This window comes from Aspergillus brunneoviolaceus, assembly GCF_003184695.1.
Source record: "Aspergillus brunneoviolaceus CBS 621.78 unplaced genomic scaffold BO95scaffold_17, whole genome shotgun sequence".
Classification (NCBI taxonomy): domain Eukaryota; kingdom Fungi; phylum Ascomycota; class Eurotiomycetes; order Eurotiales; family Aspergillaceae; genus Aspergillus; species Aspergillus brunneoviolaceus.
This window is the reverse complement of record NW_020290747.1, coordinates 271,597-288,138: the sequence shown is the minus strand read 5'-3', so window position 1 is coordinate 288,138 and position 16,542 is coordinate 271,597. Positions and strand designations below refer to the sequence as shown.

At 53.1% G+C, this 16,542-nt stretch overlaps 7 protein-coding genes across 7 annotated transcripts; 3 read left to right on the top strand and 4 right to left on the bottom strand.

The window, feature by feature from the left end:
- Nucleotides 1-1,016: 1,016 nt before the first annotated feature.
- On the bottom strand, nucleotides 1,017-1,988 carry BO95DRAFT_67620 (uncharacterized protein). Its single transcript, XM_025592128.1, has 2 exons — nucleotides 1,633-1,988; nucleotides 1,017-1,481 (listed from the first exon to the last, which is right to left on the bottom strand). Exons 1-2 carry the CDS (start codon nucleotides 1,865-1,867, stop codon nucleotides 1,237-1,239), a joined length of 480 nt encoding a protein of 159 aa, XP_025444597.1. The 5' UTR covers nucleotides 1,868-1,988; the 3' UTR covers nucleotides 1,017-1,236.
- Nucleotides 1,989-2,155: 167 nt separating this feature from the next.
- On the top strand, nucleotides 2,156-3,415 carry BO95DRAFT_357745 (serine/threonine-protein kinase; the record flags this gene model as incomplete). The annotated part of the gene is made up of 2 exons (XM_025582369.1): nucleotides 2,156-2,741; nucleotides 2,817-3,415. 2 exons carry the CDS (start codon nucleotides 2,156-2,158, stop codon nucleotides 3,413-3,415), a joined length of 1,185 nt encoding a protein of 394 aa, XP_025444596.1.
- A 1,067-nt stretch (nucleotides 3,416-4,482) lies between these two features.
- Nucleotides 4,483-8,233, bottom strand: BO95DRAFT_409088 (NAD(P)-binding protein; the record flags this gene model as incomplete). The annotated part of the gene is made up of 7 exons (XM_025584131.1): nucleotides 4,483-4,924; nucleotides 5,069-5,220; nucleotides 5,357-5,547; nucleotides 5,919-6,082; nucleotides 6,765-7,441; nucleotides 7,586-7,686; nucleotides 7,846-8,233. The coding sequence occupies 7 exons, from the start codon at nucleotides 8,231-8,233 to the stop codon at nucleotides 4,483-4,485; spliced, it is 2,115 nt and encodes a 704-aa protein (XP_025444595.1).
- Nucleotides 8,234-9,832: 1,599 nt separating this feature from the next.
- On the bottom strand, nucleotides 9,833-10,792 carry BO95DRAFT_461480 (hemolysin III family protein; the record flags this gene model as incomplete). The annotated part of the gene is made up of 1 exon (XM_025588826.1): nucleotides 9,833-10,792. One exon carries the CDS (start codon nucleotides 10,790-10,792, stop codon nucleotides 9,833-9,835), a length of 960 nt encoding a protein of 319 aa, XP_025444594.1.
- Nucleotides 10,793-11,177: 385 nt separating this feature from the next.
- BO95DRAFT_409082 (uncharacterized protein) lies at nucleotides 11,178-12,539 on the top strand. The gene is made up of 2 exons (XM_025584130.1): nucleotides 11,178-11,339; nucleotides 11,393-12,539. Exons 1-2 carry the CDS (start codon nucleotides 11,236-11,238, stop codon nucleotides 12,243-12,245), a joined length of 957 nt encoding a protein of 318 aa, XP_025444593.1. The 5' UTR covers nucleotides 11,178-11,235; the 3' UTR covers nucleotides 12,246-12,539.
- On the bottom strand, nucleotides 12,426-13,828 carry BO95DRAFT_357772 (uncharacterized protein; the record flags this gene model as incomplete). Its single annotated transcript, XM_025582371.1, has 3 exons — nucleotides 12,426-12,620; nucleotides 12,678-13,719; nucleotides 13,773-13,828. The coding sequence occupies 3 exons, from the start codon at nucleotides 13,826-13,828 to the stop codon at nucleotides 12,426-12,428; spliced, it is 1,293 nt and encodes a 430-aa protein (XP_025444592.1).
- A 432-nt stretch (nucleotides 13,829-14,260) lies between these two features.
- Nucleotides 14,261-15,184, top strand: BO95DRAFT_512646 (Tvp18 family protein; the record flags this gene model as incomplete). The annotated part of the gene is made up of 4 exons (XM_025591534.1): nucleotides 14,261-14,383; nucleotides 14,452-14,467; nucleotides 14,732-14,827; nucleotides 14,884-15,184. Exons 1-4 carry the CDS (start codon nucleotides 14,347-14,349, stop codon nucleotides 15,182-15,184), a joined length of 450 nt encoding a protein of 149 aa, XP_025444591.1. The 5' UTR covers nucleotides 14,261-14,346.
- Nucleotides 15,185-16,542: the final 1,358 nt, after the last annotated feature.

Sequence of the window (16,542 nt, the reverse complement as noted above, 5' to 3'; positions counted from 1 at the left end):
ATCCAGCAATCCCGGGGAGGAACTGGTAGTGGTAGTGGTGGTGGTGGTGGTGGTGGTGGTGGTGGTGTGTGTGGCAGTTTCGAGTGCCAATGAGACAGACAGACACTTAAGAGGCGACGGATTTATTCATCCCAGACTCATTCTCATTCCCAGTTGCATCCCGCGTGCAGCCAATGGATCCCACAGGAAGGGGGGGGAGGGAGGCGAGCCTGTCGAAACCTTTCCCATCGATTCCGCCCGGGCCAGGCTGGGAAGTGGATTTGTGGTGTGGGAATTGTGGATTGTGCATGATGTGAGTGGAGCCCTTTATTTTTGTAATTATTGTTTGGGAAGAATTAATAAATCTGGTGGTCCAAAAGAACAAGACCTGTCACACCTACACCGCCTCTGATGTTGAAGATGTGAGATGTGATGTTTTGATGATGATGCTGGTGCTGGTGCTGGTGCTGGTGCTGGTGCTGATGCTAATGATGTTGTGGGTTATTGATGATGTTGTGATTGTTATTGTTGTTTATCATCATCTTCAAGCTAACTAATGGCTACTGTAGAGTGGTGATTGTAGATGCAGGTGAGTGGCTGTAAAAAGATATACACATACTTCTACTCCGTAGTGGTGGTTGATTCTTTGTTGTGGTTCCCTTTGCTATTGTTTTGTCTGCTGACCTTCTCTTCCTCTTCCTCTTTCTTCCTTTGCTTCCCAAGGTTTCCTTCCCTCCCTTCCGGCTCTGTCCGCAGTCTGCACAGCTGCACACACCCTCAAACAAGACACTCACTCCCTTGCCGTCCACTTGTCTGACTATGGCAAAGCATTCTATCTACTATCTACCTCTTACGTAGGAGCGACCAGAAAGAGGGAAGGGTGGAATGGGAAAATCATGGATCCGCCCAGGCTCAGCTCTTTCATACCTTCTTCAGTATTATTGTTCGCCTCCCTCGGACCCCCATCCAGTCAGTCCCCATCCAGTCCCCCTCCAGTCTGATCCACTCTCCATCCAGTCTAAGCATCATACATTGTTAGTCGAGTGGAGTGTGGGGTTCTTAGGGAAGGTCTGCAATTCCGTGTGATTCGCCTGGGAACCGCTGCGGTGGCTCTGGCCACGAGTCTAAACTGCGTGGAATTAAATTCACCACCTCCTTGTCATCCCGCCCATTTAGTCCTACGCATAGTAATTCCTAGTATTTATTTTTACTGCTGGACTACTTATTTTTACCTCCTTGACCTCTACATACCCTACTCTATTCTACCTTCCCCGTATTGATTTTCCCGTTCCTCTCCCTCCCTCCCTTCCTCTCTCTCCTTTTCCCTCGCCCGTTCCCCCCTCTTCCAACTCTCTCTCTCTCTCTCTCTCTCTCTCTCTCCCTCTCCCTCTCCCCGCCTCTCTGTCTGTGTCTGGTTCCGCGTTCTGTTTTAGTCTCTGTCCCTCCCCCTTTCGATCGGTGTATCAGCTTCTTGTTTCTTTCTTTCCTTCTATACTTATATAGTTGGTGCACCTTATCCTCCCCCCTCCCCCTCTCCACCCCCTTTCCCTTGCGCATAACACAACACACATACATCCCTCCCACCCACTACTCTTCACTCGCCTTACTCGCCTTACTCGCCCATTATTAACAGTCCGTCCATCGGGCCCCCATCGGATCTACCATCTTCAATCTTCTGGATCGCGCATCCCTGGCTGTACAACAACACTTCCGCTCGGATTGCCACTGGTTTCTCACGCCTCCCCCCACTAATAGAGAGGCAAAAAAAAAACAAAACACAAAGGACAAGGAGATTAATATTCCACTCGCATCTCGACACACCATCCATTGGACATTCACCCCTAGGACCTTGATTGCCCAGCCTATTTGATCGACTTCCAGATTCCATTCCTTCAATGGCTCCCTGAAGTTATCTCAACTGGACAGAAAGGCGACTACTCTCTCTTTCCCCGTTCCTCTGGACCTTGGATACCTTGACTTTGACTTGACCACCGTCCCGCCACCCGGATTTTGGACCCCAGGATTTATATCAACGATCCCTTACTGTGTCTCTGCCTCCTTCGCCCTTCACTTTACTTTGACAGAGACTCGTGTGTGTCTAACACCAGTCTCTTCAAAACCTCCCGTCCTCATGCTCATGCTTCCCCCTTCCCCCGTCTACGGCATGTATCCCCCCATGCTGCCCACTCCGCCCCCCACTCCGCCCGCGCGCTGCTATGCTCCGGAAGACCGCTTGGGACTGCTCCTGGCCAACCGGCTGGAGCTCACCAGCATCCTGGGTGTAGGCGCCTATGGTGTGGTCTACACGGCCGTCGACATCCATACCAATGTCCTGTATGCTGTCAAGGCCCTCAACAAGTCCGGACTGGATGCTCGTCAGCTCAAGTTCCAGCAGCGGGAGATCAAGCTCCACCATATGGCCAGCCAGCACCCCAACGTGGTCTCCCTGGTGCGCATCATGGACTCGGTGGACTGCACCTACGTGGTCATCGAGTTCTGCCCCGAGGGTGACCTGTTCTCCAGCATTACCGAGAAGGGCAACTTTGTGGGCAACGACCTGCTGGTCAAGCGCGTGTTCCTGCAAATCCTGGATGCCGTCCACTTCTGCCACTCGATTGGAATCTACCACAGGGACCTGAAGCCGGAGAACATCCTGGTGACAGACCAGGGCCTGACGGTCAAGCTGGCGGACTTCGGTCTGGCGACCACCGACTACCTGACTTCCGACTTTGGTTGCGGGTCAACCTTCTACATGTCTCCAGGTATGTGTTCTTTGGTTTGATGGTCGGGTAGAACAGGCCAAGTATTGCCATGGACAACAGCTGACTTGACCATAGAATGCCAGCAACCAAGTTCGCGATCGGTGACGTGCTACGAATCAGCGCCCAACGATGTGTGGAGTCTCGGGGTCATTCTGGTAAACCTGACGACCGGCCGCAACCCGTGGAAACGGGCCTCGATTGAGGACTCGACGTTCCGCGCATATCTCAAGGATCCGTACTTTCTCAAGTCCATCCTGCCCCTGTCCGATGAAATGATTTGTATCCTAAGCCGTATCTTTGAGTGCGACCCTTCCAAGCGGATTACCATCCCGGAGCTCCGCCAGGTGATCATGGATTGCCCGCGGTTCACCATGAACCCTGTTATCCCCTGGTCCAGCGGACCCGTTGACTATCTCAACCCCGTGCCCGGGCCCGTGGACACGTTCAACACGCAATCTTCCGTTTCCTCTGGATCCTCTCAGTACTCCGACTTCTCGAACTCAGTGGTCTCCAGTGCTTCATCCTACACTGAAGGCTATCCCGACATGGACAGTGTCTCGTCGATGTCTTCTGTGGGATTCGAGACTGAGGACTGCAAGGACTTCTACCCTACGGACCCGATCCAGGCGCCTGAGGGACACGTCATTCCTTTCAGTTTGATTCCTGTTTATTGAATCATACAAAAACAAAAACAAAAGCACTTTACGCAGGTCACGATTAACGGCATTTGACATCCGTCTCTACTGGGTCACTGTTCGACTGTATTTTTCCACAGGACAGCCAGGAGATTTCACTTTTCGACACTACATTCTTTGGACATACGCCTCCTTCCGGATTGGATTTATTATACCCTATTTGTTTTGGCATAAATTGCCTTTTATTGCAGTTGCAGCTGCAGCTACAGCCTTGTTCTTGAGGATAGGCGGCCGTGGATTGTTTAATAATGGTTACACTTGGGTGGAATTTTGCTCGGGTTGACTCGGGGATACACTTGTTGGCGTTGAATTGGGCGACGGCATTGAAAGAAAAGAAAATACCCCGGATATATTGGAGTTGCCCTTTGATCTTATACATAATTACACAGTGTGGTTTGATGCTTGGTTCGGACTGGCAAGTGGCAACTTATGGCAACCTTTGATTCTTTCGATTATGGCAACGTTTTACTAGTTGCCTTAAACTTCTTGACAATATTCACACATTGACAACATTATGATGGACATACTTGTACTTTTATTTCACTGTTGCAACTTGAGTTGTTAGGTAGATGCTGCTGGCTTGTGTTACTGCTGAGGTCATGCGTGATGTTAGGCAAGTGCAACTCAGATGGTTGCCTATATGTACATTAGTGTATTGAATGCGACTTCTGAATCGCACTACATGTTTTGTATATAGACTCAGCATAGTGCTATAGGTAGACGGGAGACTCCTGGAATCCGCTCAGCAGAAGTACATTTGACATGGCAGCATGGCAGCTTGGCAGATACATGGCTCCATAGTAGTTAGTAGACACAGCTCTTACTCCACTATAATCAGTGTTCTTGTCCACCATATGAACCCCAAACTAAGGCAGAGACACTGCACATACTCAGCTTGCCACTGCACACTATGCATGTATGTACTAGCATCTAAGTTACAAACTATAGATCGACCCCATCCCACACTACAGATACAAAAGCCTTGCGGTCCCCCCCCCCCAAAACCACCCAAAACCAAGACCCAAAGAAAAAACCAAAACCTACATCTACATATTCCTCCCCCCCGTAACCCTAACCGTCTCCCCAGTCACATAAGCAAACAACGGACTCGCCACCGCCAACACCACCCGCGCCGCCTCCTCCGCGCTCGCCGGCCTGCCGAGCGGAATATCGGGATACTGTCTGGCGGCCCGCCCCTTACCTGAAGCTGAAGCTGAAGCTTTCCCATCCCCACCATCCTCCGAAGAAAAGGATGACCCCCCTCCCCGCCGGACAAGCAACTGACGCCCCGGGATCCCCAATGCGACCCGCTCCCCGCCCGCCGTGACCATGACCGCCCCGTCCTCCTTGGGCCCGGTGAGGCGCGTCCGCACGTGCCCGAACGCCACCGTGTTGGCGCGCACCCCGAACCCCGGCCCCCATTCTTTGGCGATCGTCTTGGTCAGTCCCGTTATGGCCGCTTTGGCTGTGCTGTAGTTTGCTTGGCCTCTGGTTGGTGTTAGTTTTGGTTGTTGTGGGGGTGGGGGTCTTGGGGGAGGCTTGGGGATTAGGGGGTAGGGTAGGCTAGGGCAAGGGTGGATTTTGGTTGGGTTGGGTAGGGCAGGCTAGCAGGCTAGGGCAAGGGGGGCATACGCATTCCCATGCACCCCACTCGTGGAACTGATATTCACGACACACCGGGGTTCGCCGTCCTGGAGCCGGAAGAACGGGGCGGCGGCGCGCACGAGCTGGAAGGGCGCGGTCGCGTGGATGGCGAGCATGGTCGTGAATTGGGCGGTTGTCATCTTGCCATAAGTTCCCTTTCGGTTAGTGGCCAATCTCATCTTTTCGAATAAGGACGAGGACGAGGACAGGGGCAGCAGTAAGAGTGAAGGGGCGGGTAAGGGTAAGGGTGAGGGGGAGGGTACGGGCAAGGCCTACCTTGTGAATCACCCCGTCCCAGGTAAACCCCGCGTTGTTGACGAGGATGTGGATCTTGCCGTTGCCGAACTCGGCCGTCTGCTGGATGAGGGAGTCGATGTAGCTTTCGTCGGTGAGGTCGCCGGGGAGGGCGATTGCTGTGGCGGGGCCGTGCTGGGTGTTGAGGTCGCGGGCGAGGGCGTGGGATTTTTCTGTTGCGGGGGTTAGTGTCTTTGGGTGGTGCTGTGCTGTGCTTTGCTGGGCTTTGCTGGGCTGGGCTTTGCTTTGCTTGGGAGGGTAAAGGGTAAGGGTAGGTAGGGCATGGCATTATCTCAGTTAAGTGGAGGTAGGGCAGGCGTGGCATTATCTCAGTGCAAGTAGAGGTAGGGCAAGCCAAGGCAAGCCGATATCTCTAACCCTGACACTGCCCCAAGTAATCCAAGTGCTCCAAGTAAAGCAGCGCGTAAAGCAGCGCAAGGCAGCAGCGCAAGGCAGCAGCGCAAGGCAGCAGCGCAAGACAGCAGCGCAAGACAGCAGCGCGTAAAGCAGTGCAACAGCAACACAAGCAAGGCAGAAAACTAACCACCATCCACATCGGCAATGACCACGCGCGCCCCCTCCCTCGCGAACAGCCGGGCGGTTTCGGCGCCGATGCCCTGCGCGGCGCCCGTGATGAGCGCGATTTGGTTGGCCAGGAGGCCCTGGGGGTAGGTTAGCTGGGTGGATAGCTGGGTAAGCCGGTTCATTCTGCTGGTTTGGGGGGGGGGGGGTGTGAGGTTGAGTTTGGGTGGATGTTGAATGTAGGGTTGTTGTATGCGGATAGGAGGTATAGTTGTTGGGTGGTGGTTTATGGTTTGTGGTTTGTGGTTTATGCGGGGAATGGAGATGCCTCGGCCTCGGTCCATACCCACTCTAGCCGAGAGCCGTTCTTTCGGAAGCATGCGATGCAATTGAGAAAACCTTACGTTGCTATTGCTGCAAAGCGTGATGGGAATATCTACACAACTATGACATAGGCTGGGGCTTAGACTTACACTAGGCTGAGAAAGTGACCTGGGCTGAAAGTTCATCAGGGTCACACATTGCTTACTTTGTTACAATCCCAGGTAGTATCCTCCTCCCTCGTGTTCAACTGTAGTACTCATGATGCCCTTCTCTCCCGACTCCCTTCGGTCCGTTCGTCGCTCGTGTTGACTTGCTGACCAAAAGAACAATTGGATTATACCCCCTCAAAAACCACTTTCAATTGTACTACACCACAACTCGAGAAGGATGGGGTATCACTAACTTCACCGACTACGTCCGATGGTGCCTCTCACAGCACCCACAACAACACATACAGCCACCCCCCGCCATCGCTTGCAGAAACGCCTCCACCGTCGCATCGTGTCCCGCCAGGATCTGCAGGATCAAATCCCCGTTCTCGAACGCCGCCGTCAGATCCGCCGCCGCCGTCGCCGTCGCCCCAGGGCTGCCGCTGCCACCACCACCACCACCGCGGATGAAAAGCTCCTGCCGACTCACCTCCGTCGTCTCCTGCAGTAGGCTCACCACCTCCCGACACTGCAGCAGCCGGCCGCGCAGCAGAAACCGCCGAATGCGGCGCGTCTCGTCCAGCGCGATCTCGTACTCCCCGTAGCCCACTAGCACCCCTGGGTCGTTTGCTGGTGACGTGGACGTGGTGGTCGATGCAGCAGCAGCAGCTGCTGCTGCGGTGGTGGTGGTGGTTCCCGTCAGGGACAGCTCGTAGGGAATGGCGAAATCAAACAGCTGCACGGTAAAGTCCACGATCGAGGCGGCATACAGCAGATGCGTGCCGTCTTTGGGACAGCCAGGACACTGCAGAAAGATGCGGCACGTCACCAGCGCGGTCGCGATGGCTTGCAAAAGCAGATCAAACCGCGGGTGATGCACCATCGTCGTCACGGACCGCAGGCGGTTCATGTGGAACACCAGCGCGTCGCCGCAGTCGCACGTCGGTTGCATATGCACCGCCAGTGGACAGCTGGTGATCCCCTTGGTGATGAACTCCTTCTGCAGGAAGATTGGCGACATGGACGACGTAGCGGTGGTGGTCGTCGTCGTCGTTTGGTCGAAGATGGACAGCTGCGGCGGAGGTGGTGGTGGCGGCGGTGGTGGTGGTGGCACGTATCCCCCCGGCGGCGGACCCCCCATGCAAGACGGATGAGGATGAGGATGATACCTGAGATGCTGCGCTGCAGCGCACGACTCGTCCAGTAACGAGGAGACGTCCGTCATGCTAATTCCCTGACTATCAGGACTGTTAGAATGGCTGGGTTGGCTGGTATCCTGGGGACTCTTTACATAGCAATCGAGAAGAACCTCATTAGCTTTCACATCCAAAAGCACACACCTAGTAAAGAGGTAAAGGGGGCAAAGACTCACCGGCTCCTCCAAGATCCCATCAACCACCGAAGGTGGCTGACTCGACACAAACGGCTCAATATAATTCCACCCGCCATGGAGATTCCCACCCCCACCGGGACCACCATCTCCTCTTGAAATCATCGGCTTCCGTTCCTCCGGATGCTGATTCTGTTGCTGTTGCTGTTGCTGCTGCTGAAGCTGCAACTGCCCCAATTTCCGTAACGTAGCCCGATTCTTACTCCCCTTGGGCTTCCCAGACCGATTGGCAACGCGATACCGACATGTCAACCCATGTCGCAGACACCGGATGCACGCCGACGAGGACGAGGGCGACGAGGAGGGGGCCTCCTTGCCCCCCGACACGGACAGGTTGCATTTCACCTTGGACTGGCGGCAGTTCTCGCACGCAGCCCGGAGTTTCGGGGTGTCGAGAATGTTGGTGGCGCCAGGGCCGGTCGTGCGAGCGGCGTGATGTTCGGTCTTGAAAACCGAGTGTGTTTCTGCCAGCATCTATCCTTTTTATTTTCTCCGTGGATGTTAGAGAGGGAGACTTGTTTTGGTAACTTTGTTTCGTGGGGGGGTGTGCGAGCGCGCGTGTAGCTGTGGTTTTGTGTGACCTCCCTCCTTTAATATTCGTGAAAGGGTGGTGGTGGTGGTAGTAGTGGTGGTGTTGTGTCGAGTACCTCCGGGTTAGGGTTGTTGTTTGTTGTTTGTTGGTTTCAATCGCGAGTTCTAGAAATCAAAGGGAAACAACAATGATAGAACACCATGTACAACAAACATACATATACACACAATACAGGCAGCGCGACAGTTTGCCAAGCAGAAGGGAGAAGCCTGCGATTTCTCAATTCGAAAGTTATCGAACTGAAATCGGGGAGATCACCTTTTTATATCTACTTCATATGCTTTTCCGAGCAAGAAAAGTATAATATAAGCTTGAATCCCATCAGCAGCAGCGCGCGCGCATTCTTATTTATATCGACCACCCACAGTGCTAGTCTTCATACACCCTTCCCCCTAACGCTGGGCTCCCCTTTGCTTGGTTTGCTGGCTGCTGGCTGCTGGCGGCTGCTGGGCTGGGGCTGACTGACTGACTGACTGACTGACTGACTGACTGACTGACTGACTGACTGACTGACTGAACTAAATCGAATCGAACTGACTGGCTGGGTGCGGGCGGGCCCAAACCTGCAAGACTTGAACTTCGTATCGCGAAATCCCTAAATGAACGGTAAGCGCAGATGAAGTCAGCCGTCGTGACACCTTAAATCATTCCATCTGATCCACCTCGCATGGGGGAAAGGGAAGAAGAAAAGCCGGGGGCCCTCGCGAATCTGAGCGTCGTCGTGGTTTCTGGACATGTGTGTGTCCAACTGACCTGCCCGTGGATTATCTTTTGTTTCGACATTCTTTATCATCTTACTTGTCGGAAAAGAAAATACACACTCCAAAAACAGAAAAAGAAAATCAAAATCAATCTGCCAGATTCGATTTCAGCCATCGTTGCTTGGCCACCACAGCGGCCCAACCATAACACTCGTCTATTTTCTAACGTAAGAGGTCCAACAAGATAATAAGCTCAAGTGCAACATTGCCTTCGTTTGTTCGGCAGGCCCAGTCAGTGGGCGGGAAGGGACTTCACCCTCTCTCACTCCTGCCCCCAACTTTAATGCAAATTCTGCATGAATCAAGATATCCAATTCGTAAGGCGAAAAAAGGCTATTGTCTCTGACGTAGCATCCAATAGCACTGGAAAAGAAAATCGGTATGCAAGCCAGCGCATACCATGTGAGCTGTAAGACTGAATGCGGGATTCGCCTGCCCGGTTTGAAATGTCGCAGGGCAAGCGGTGAACATCTGAATAGATACCCTTAAGAAATTCACAGTTATAAAATGTTGCAATGGTCAGCAAAGAAATGTGGAAATTGAATTGTTAGACAAAATGTCTCGTATCCCGTGTTTTGACGTCAGCGTCTATTTCTCAGCTCATCTTTGCGCTCTAGTACTAGGGGTAAAGAATCAGTCGATTATGGCTAGATTTCCGAAGATGGTGACCAGCAAAAGGCCCCTTGTGCGATCCTAGATCCCCTTGCCGGCGAATCACCGTCAGCTCCAAGCACAGCTGGCGGCGAACCCGCTGTGTCTGTAATCAAACGCCTTCAGTAACCCGGTCAGATGAGCAATTGCGGCGCAGACCACCAGCACGTGAAAAATCTGATGGGAGCTTCCCCACAGATCGAATTGGCCGGGTCGCAAGCGTTCGGGGACCCGAGCCGCATAGATCGCTGCCCCCAGGATGTACAGGAGACCCTGGAGCACCAGCCAGCCGAGTCCGATCTGGCGTGTCATCTGCCCCAGCCCGTACAGGCGTAATCCGTGGATCACGGGAAATACCGCTGACAAGCCCATGCCGACAAACATCGCCGCCCGGAACGGTCGCCAGCCTGGGGTCCGGAATTGAGGGAAGATCGAGACGACGACGCAGCCAAGGCCAATCGTGCAGATCATGCTCCAGTAGAGCCGTTGCAGCGCGGGCTGACAGTAGAAGCCAAAGTAAACGCTGGGGATGAAACTGCCCACCGTCAGCCCCACAATGCCCGCGTAGTCGAACGCGTTCCCGATGCGCGCCACCATGGGCGAGTGATTCGAGATCGTGTGGTAGGTGGCAGACATGCCCAGGCAAAAGGCCGCCCCGGCGAAGAAGCAGCCGAAGACGATCATGTCCGCCTGCGTCGCCGTTTCATATCGGGGGGCTAGTGCCCGATACAGTGCGAAGGCCGCCGGCACGACCAGCAACGATGGCAACAAGTGCGTGTAGATGTTGACCGTTTCATTGTGAAGATAGGTCAGGGACTGGAAGGAAACAAGGAAGGAAGCCGAGGCCGGCCGATACCCGCTATGGATGTGCTGGTTATCGCGCTGCCAATGGGGGAGCTCCTCCCAGTGAAGCAGCTTCTTGAGGACTTTGGGAGGCTGTTCCAGCACAGCAGCTGCCACAGCAGCAGGCTGACTCGTGCCCAGAGCCTTCTCTTGGCCGTGAGTGGAGTGACGCTGGCGAGGGGCCATCTTCTTCACATGCAGCCTGCGGATACTGTATGTGGGTATGTACGTACAATGACAGATGGATTCCGGGATTTGTTTCAACTCTGTCGACGAGGTTGGCAAGGGAAGAAGGGGACCGGTGACCCTGAACTGAATACCCAATATGGCTCGCTTCCAAGACCAAATAGCCCAGGAGTGACCGGAACCCCCGCTAAAATCACCGCGACCCAAAAAAGAGGTTGATGAGGACAAGAAAGTCGGTTGGGACTCAGCGGAAACTCGCCGCTTCCTCGGGCATTGTTGGGGGGGCAAAGGACAAGAAAACAAACAGCGCAAACCCTGCAAACACCACCGCGATAGCATACGGTAGCTACGGTAGCTACAGTAGCTTCATCCCCACTCCGTCTCCCTCTTCCCCTCAAAACGTCACTCCAACCGGCTATTCACAACTCGTCGCTCCTTTGAATATGACTAGTCGAGCGCCCCCGATACGCAAAGCTTCCGGGAGTCGCCTGAAGCCCGTGGCAGACTCCCTGGAGACGGTGGGCTTCGTATCTAAAGGAGACCGGAAGTACGCCTGCGCGCCTTCCAACCCCCCACCTCCGCCCGGGCTGACATGCGCAGATTGCTAGACCACAAAGCTCAAAAGGAATATTATAAAAGTATTGTTGAAAGATATATGGCTTTCTGCGCTCTTCATGCGAAGGACATGGACGCTGCCTGGACATCCCTCCCCAGGAGCGCCTCGGATGACGCAACCAAGAACCCGCCTGCTTCCTTACCCACGAGACCAACAGGGACATCCACTCCTTCGGCAGCATCAGAGTTATCTACTATCCTGCTCTCCCTCAGAAAGCTCCGGGAGGCCGTCCTGGCCACTGCATCCACAATCCCTATCATTTTCTCCCAGCAGGTTCACCTGTTCTCCGTTAAGATCGCCATCCGAGCCCAACATCCTCCATCGTATACTCCCTCCCTCCGATACCTCATGGAAGAGCTCCACACTCCATCGCATCCACTTCCAGACTCCGATTTAAAAGAGGTGATATCGTATCAGATCCTTGATTCTGCTTGCCGGCAACAGGACTTGGGTGCCGCTTATGAGCTGCGTGCGCGGGCGCGCAGGAAATATGCATTCAATTCGTCCACGGTCGATGAGGTCCTGCACGCGCTGGCACATGATGACTGGGTTATATTTTGGCGCATCCGTAGGGGAGTAGATTCCAACATGCGCGCCGTCCTCAACTGGGCTGAGGAACGGGTTCGAAGGCACGCTCTCAAAGCTGTGGGTAAAGCTTATCTCAACGCCGATAGCAAGTGGATCACCGAAGGTTGTACCGGAGAGAAGGAGTTGACGTGGGAGAAGCTGGTGGAATTGGAGAAGCTCGGATGGGAGAAAGAAGGTGATAAGATTATCATTAGGAGGCCGAAGCAGAAACCCACCGTCAATCTGACCCCCATCAAGGAGGCTCTGTGATGGTGAATGGCCGAAAAGTATTGTTATATCATTATATCATGGCTCGGCAAATTGTGATTCAAGGTTATGGCGTCTGGCATAGGGTAAGATGCTTGAATTGGTTTAGCCATAGCACATGGATAAGGAGGGTTGAGCTGGAACGGTTCTTCAACACTGTGCGGCCTGTGTCATCGATTGACATTAGATCTTGAAATCTGCACTTGGCCGGTCCAAGTTTAGGACTCCCGTCACTGGTTGTTTGGCTACAGTCTCGACAAGATCTGTTTTGAGCTTCCCAGCCTTCTCAGAACACAGCTCGTAGATAGTCGATAAGTTGTACACGAGGCTCGGGAATGAATGCTCTTTTTGTATCAAGGATTCGAGAACTTCACGAGCCTAGAGGCATAGTCAGCATTGGTTGCCAATCCATTATCATCACACCAGGGGACTTACCTCATTCAGTCGACCAGTGTACAACAAGCAGACTGCTAGGTTCTGCTGGATAATGGCTTCGTCAGGTCTTTGGCGCTCGCGCTCCAGCAGACTGCGCCATTCGTCGGCTGCCGTGCTATATTGACCCTCAGCCATACTGAAGAGGGCGTTGAAGAAGCCCTGCTCATTTCCATTGCCCTCGCTGCACAATAGCCTGGCACTGTCAAGATCGCCGATCAACACCAACAGGAGCGCCTTCCTTGCGTTGCGGGTTTCATTGTCTACGCCTGACATGCGCAAACTATAGAGTGCCTGTTTGGCCGCATTGAGATCGCCCATTTCGATCAGTGCATTGACGTTCCGGATCCCCAAGTCCGCGAGCCGTTCCCTCCAGAGTTGCCGCTCCGCCGGATCAAGATCTGCCCGCAAGATCTCCCTTCTTGCCTCCAGGCCAATCTCATAAAGACCGCCAATGCCCCTTCGAGAATCGCCGAATCCTATACTTTGAAGTCGCACGGCTAAGGCCCTCAGAGGCCATGGCACAATATGGCGAGGATAGCTCGGATCTTTGTCGGATTTATCAGGTAGCGGCTCTACGTAGTAAAAAGCAGAGGTCAAGTCCTCCAGAGCTTTAGACTCCTGTGCGGCAATGATGGTATTCCCGGAAAGCTGTAGGCATGCCAACCGGGTGTAGAACAAAGCAAAGATGCGTTTGATGTCTGTGGGTTTGATCAGAGAAGACGCCAGTATCGTTCCACTGAGATGAGCTGCCAGTAAGAAATGGCCCTCCGTCAGGAGTTTCTCGAGTTTTTGAAGAGTCGAAGATAATGACTCGCTGGAGGCTGGAACGATGAATTCGGAGCGCAATGCATGTGGGATGTCCAGCTGTGACAGAGAGTGATATATCTCATAGCGAAGAAGGAATGAGAGGTCTTTCTCCACGGTAGGTGGCAGATCATCAGGAGCAAGTGGATCCAGATTCTCAAAGGAAAGACCAGACAGCTCAGTTTGAGCTGCCGGGCAGGATTGCCTCAGTGTGTTCACCGTTTCGGTGCCGAGTGGACTGGCTTCATCAGCTTCTTCCTTGACATTGACAAAGTACATTAGTCTGCTTACTCGTCTAGCTGGTCAAGTGGACCCTTTGTCGTACTACGAGGTCGGGAAGCTATCATACATTAGCGGGAGACGACCACTACTTCATCTGAGACTCCTTACATCTAGAAGCATTGCGGCTATGCCTGGAAACGGCTTCCATGTCTGGGGTCAAAAGTAGGGGATGCAGAGGCCGAAGAGTATGTACGACAGGACATATACCAGTACCAAGGACCAGGCAGCGAGCTATGTCGCAAACAATGACAAGTTTCGCGGCGCAGAGATCAATGCAAGCAATACTTGCTGAGGAGGTTATGTTGTCTGGAAGGCGGAGCGTCGACCATGGGTGGCAGTAATGCGGGAGCCCGGATTTTGCCCCGGCTGTGCCAGAGCGGTGAAAGGTCGGTCGGATAGACAAACTGGCCCCATCATCAACTGTCAATCGCGCTACAATCCACCCCGTTCCCCAACCTAGGATACTGCAGATCAGCATAAAAGAGATCTATCTGATATTGCACAACCGGTCACTCTTACTTTCTTACATCTCCTCTACCACACAAAGCTCTTTCCGAGCCAAAAAAATTACTGGATCGCCACCATGACTCTCGCCGAGGAGTTCCGCACTAGAAACTTCAGTATGGACCTGCATTGTTTACACTTTGGCTGATTCAAAAACAAAAAGAGCTAAGATCTGTTCGCTTAGGTATCTACGGTCAATGGTATGTCGCGCTCTTTCTATCCAGTGACTTCTGTACAATTCAACCGGCTGGGAGCTTCGCAACTACAATGCAAGCGAAAGAATAACTGCTGCCTGGCCCCCAGCATGGACGCTTGGCGCCTCCGTGATGGGAGCTCATTCAACACCCGCCTGCCAAAGCGACCAAGCATGCAATACCTGATGAGCCCTATTGAAGCACGATATATGAGCGAGAGCTGGGAGACGTTGAATCGCAGGCCACAAGCGCTAATTTGATCCAAACTAGGACCGGTGTTGTGTGCATCATCCTATGCCTGGCTCTCGGTATCGCCAATATCTTCAGTTTCAATGCGGTGATCATCATCTTCAGCGTCCTGTGTCTGTGAGTGGCTTGGTACCCCGCAAAACTGGAATCTGGGATTCACATGCATTGTGCAGTATTTCCGCCTTCATTCTCATCTTCACCGAAGTACCCTTCCTGCTCCGAATCTGCCCGACCTCGCCGAAGTTCGATGAATTCATCCGCAAGTTTACAACCAACTGGATGCGTGCTGGCATGTACGCTGTTATGAGTGTGGTGCAATTTCTCAGTCTGCTCAAGGATGCCACCAGCTTGATTGCTGCGGCTGTTGTTCTCCTGATTGCGGCCATTTTCTACGCGCTGGCGGCCGTTAAGAGCCAAGAGTTTGTCAGCAGTAAGACACTGGGTGGCCAAGGACTCGCGCAGATGATTGTGTAGAGGCCGTAGGCTTTTGCGCAAAAAGGAGAAAACAACTTATACAATGTGAGCATTCTCCCGAGGTCAACGACAAGCTGATTCTAAAGAGTGACTTCATTTAGTCAGAAAGTCAAATCATGGAATGCAAGGCTTCTTGGGGCTGGAATTGAGTGTGATGCGATGATGAGCCGACATCGCGTTCGTGCTGCGACGGAGGGGCTTTGCACTCCTTTGCTTTGCTTTGCTTTTTGCAAGACCTAATCCAGCTTCGCTGGAGTTTGGGTTGCTGCTGATGCTTTGCTTGAGCCATTCTTATTACCTTGCCTTGTATCGGTCTGCTTTGTTTTTGGCATCTGTTACCTCGCTGAGGTCTTTCGTGATGAGTTTAGATGAAACCTGTAACAACTAGTAGTTCACCGCAGCGAATACCCTACCTACCAGCATCCTGGCGATGAATATGAAATTTGCTCTTTCCAAGGCCAATCGCATATACTCCGGAAAGTCTGTCACCCAGGAAAGGGGGACTAAGCTCGGGCAACCTTCTCTCGATTGAACCTCAGCCCTGGCCCTGAAAGGGCCTGCCCGGCTGTTTGCATTTCCCCTTGACCTCCCGGACGGCATCATGCATCATCAATATAACCACGGGAATGCGATAGCCGGACTTCAACCACTCAATAAGCTTCGTTCCAGCGCCAGTGCCATCGCCAGCGATCAAGCTCGGTCGAGTTGAGTTCGAGCAATGCTCGTTGGGGTAGCTTTGTTCGTCGCACACAACTACCTGTAGTTATCACATTACAGCTGCACACACATATTACGATACTAGTGCGAACGACAACCACAAGTCCAACCAGTTTTCATCAATGGATGCCTAAGGGACAAGATCACTAGTGCATCCTCCGGGGCAAAATCGATACGTCATACCTCTGCCCCCTTTCCCCTCGTTTTACCCCTCCGTCTCCTCATCGAGTAAGAGAGAAGGCTTCCAATTTTACCCCGCGCTTCCGGCGGCGCGGTTGGCGTCTGTGCTGACGCTATCCATGCATGTACGGAGAACGAACAAGTTGGAATGATTAGATCACGTTCAATGGAGTTTTCTGGGCAGCCCCGTCTCTCTCCTCGCGATGTAGAGACTCAGAGGGGGACTTGAAGTTGCGCAAGATTCTCCTTGGAAGTAACTAGCTTCGTTGTCCGGCTAGGCAATTACAGTAATCAAACCTACCTTACCGATCGATGATATCCTGGGCCCCCGTCCCCCTATCATGTGTCGTCCGTAGCTTCGAGGATAGAGAACGCCGGAATCACGCTGATTGGGCCCTGGGATCGGGGATCTTCGAGTCCGAGTCATCAGGAGCTGAGTCCCTTGCTGATTGAGCCGGGGG

Bases quoted from the DNA above. Each gene is read 5' to 3' on its own strand.
- BO95DRAFT_67620 (XM_025592128.1), bottom strand. From the start codon at position 1,867: ATGGAATCTGGAAGTCGATCAAATAGGCTGGGCAATCAAGGTCCTAGG. The intron at 1,482-1,632 runs ATGGGGGCCCGA...AGGTGCACCAAC, and splicing joins GATTGAAGATGGTAGATCCG to TATATAAGTATAGAAGGAAA.
- BO95DRAFT_409082 (XM_025584130.1), top strand. From the start codon at position 11,236: ATGACTAGTCGAGCGCCCCCGATACGCAAAGCTTCCGGGAGTCGCCTG. The intron at 11,340-11,392 runs GTACGCCTGCGC...TGACATGCGCAG, and splicing joins GTATCTAAAGGAGACCGGAA to ATTGCTAGACCACAAAGCTC.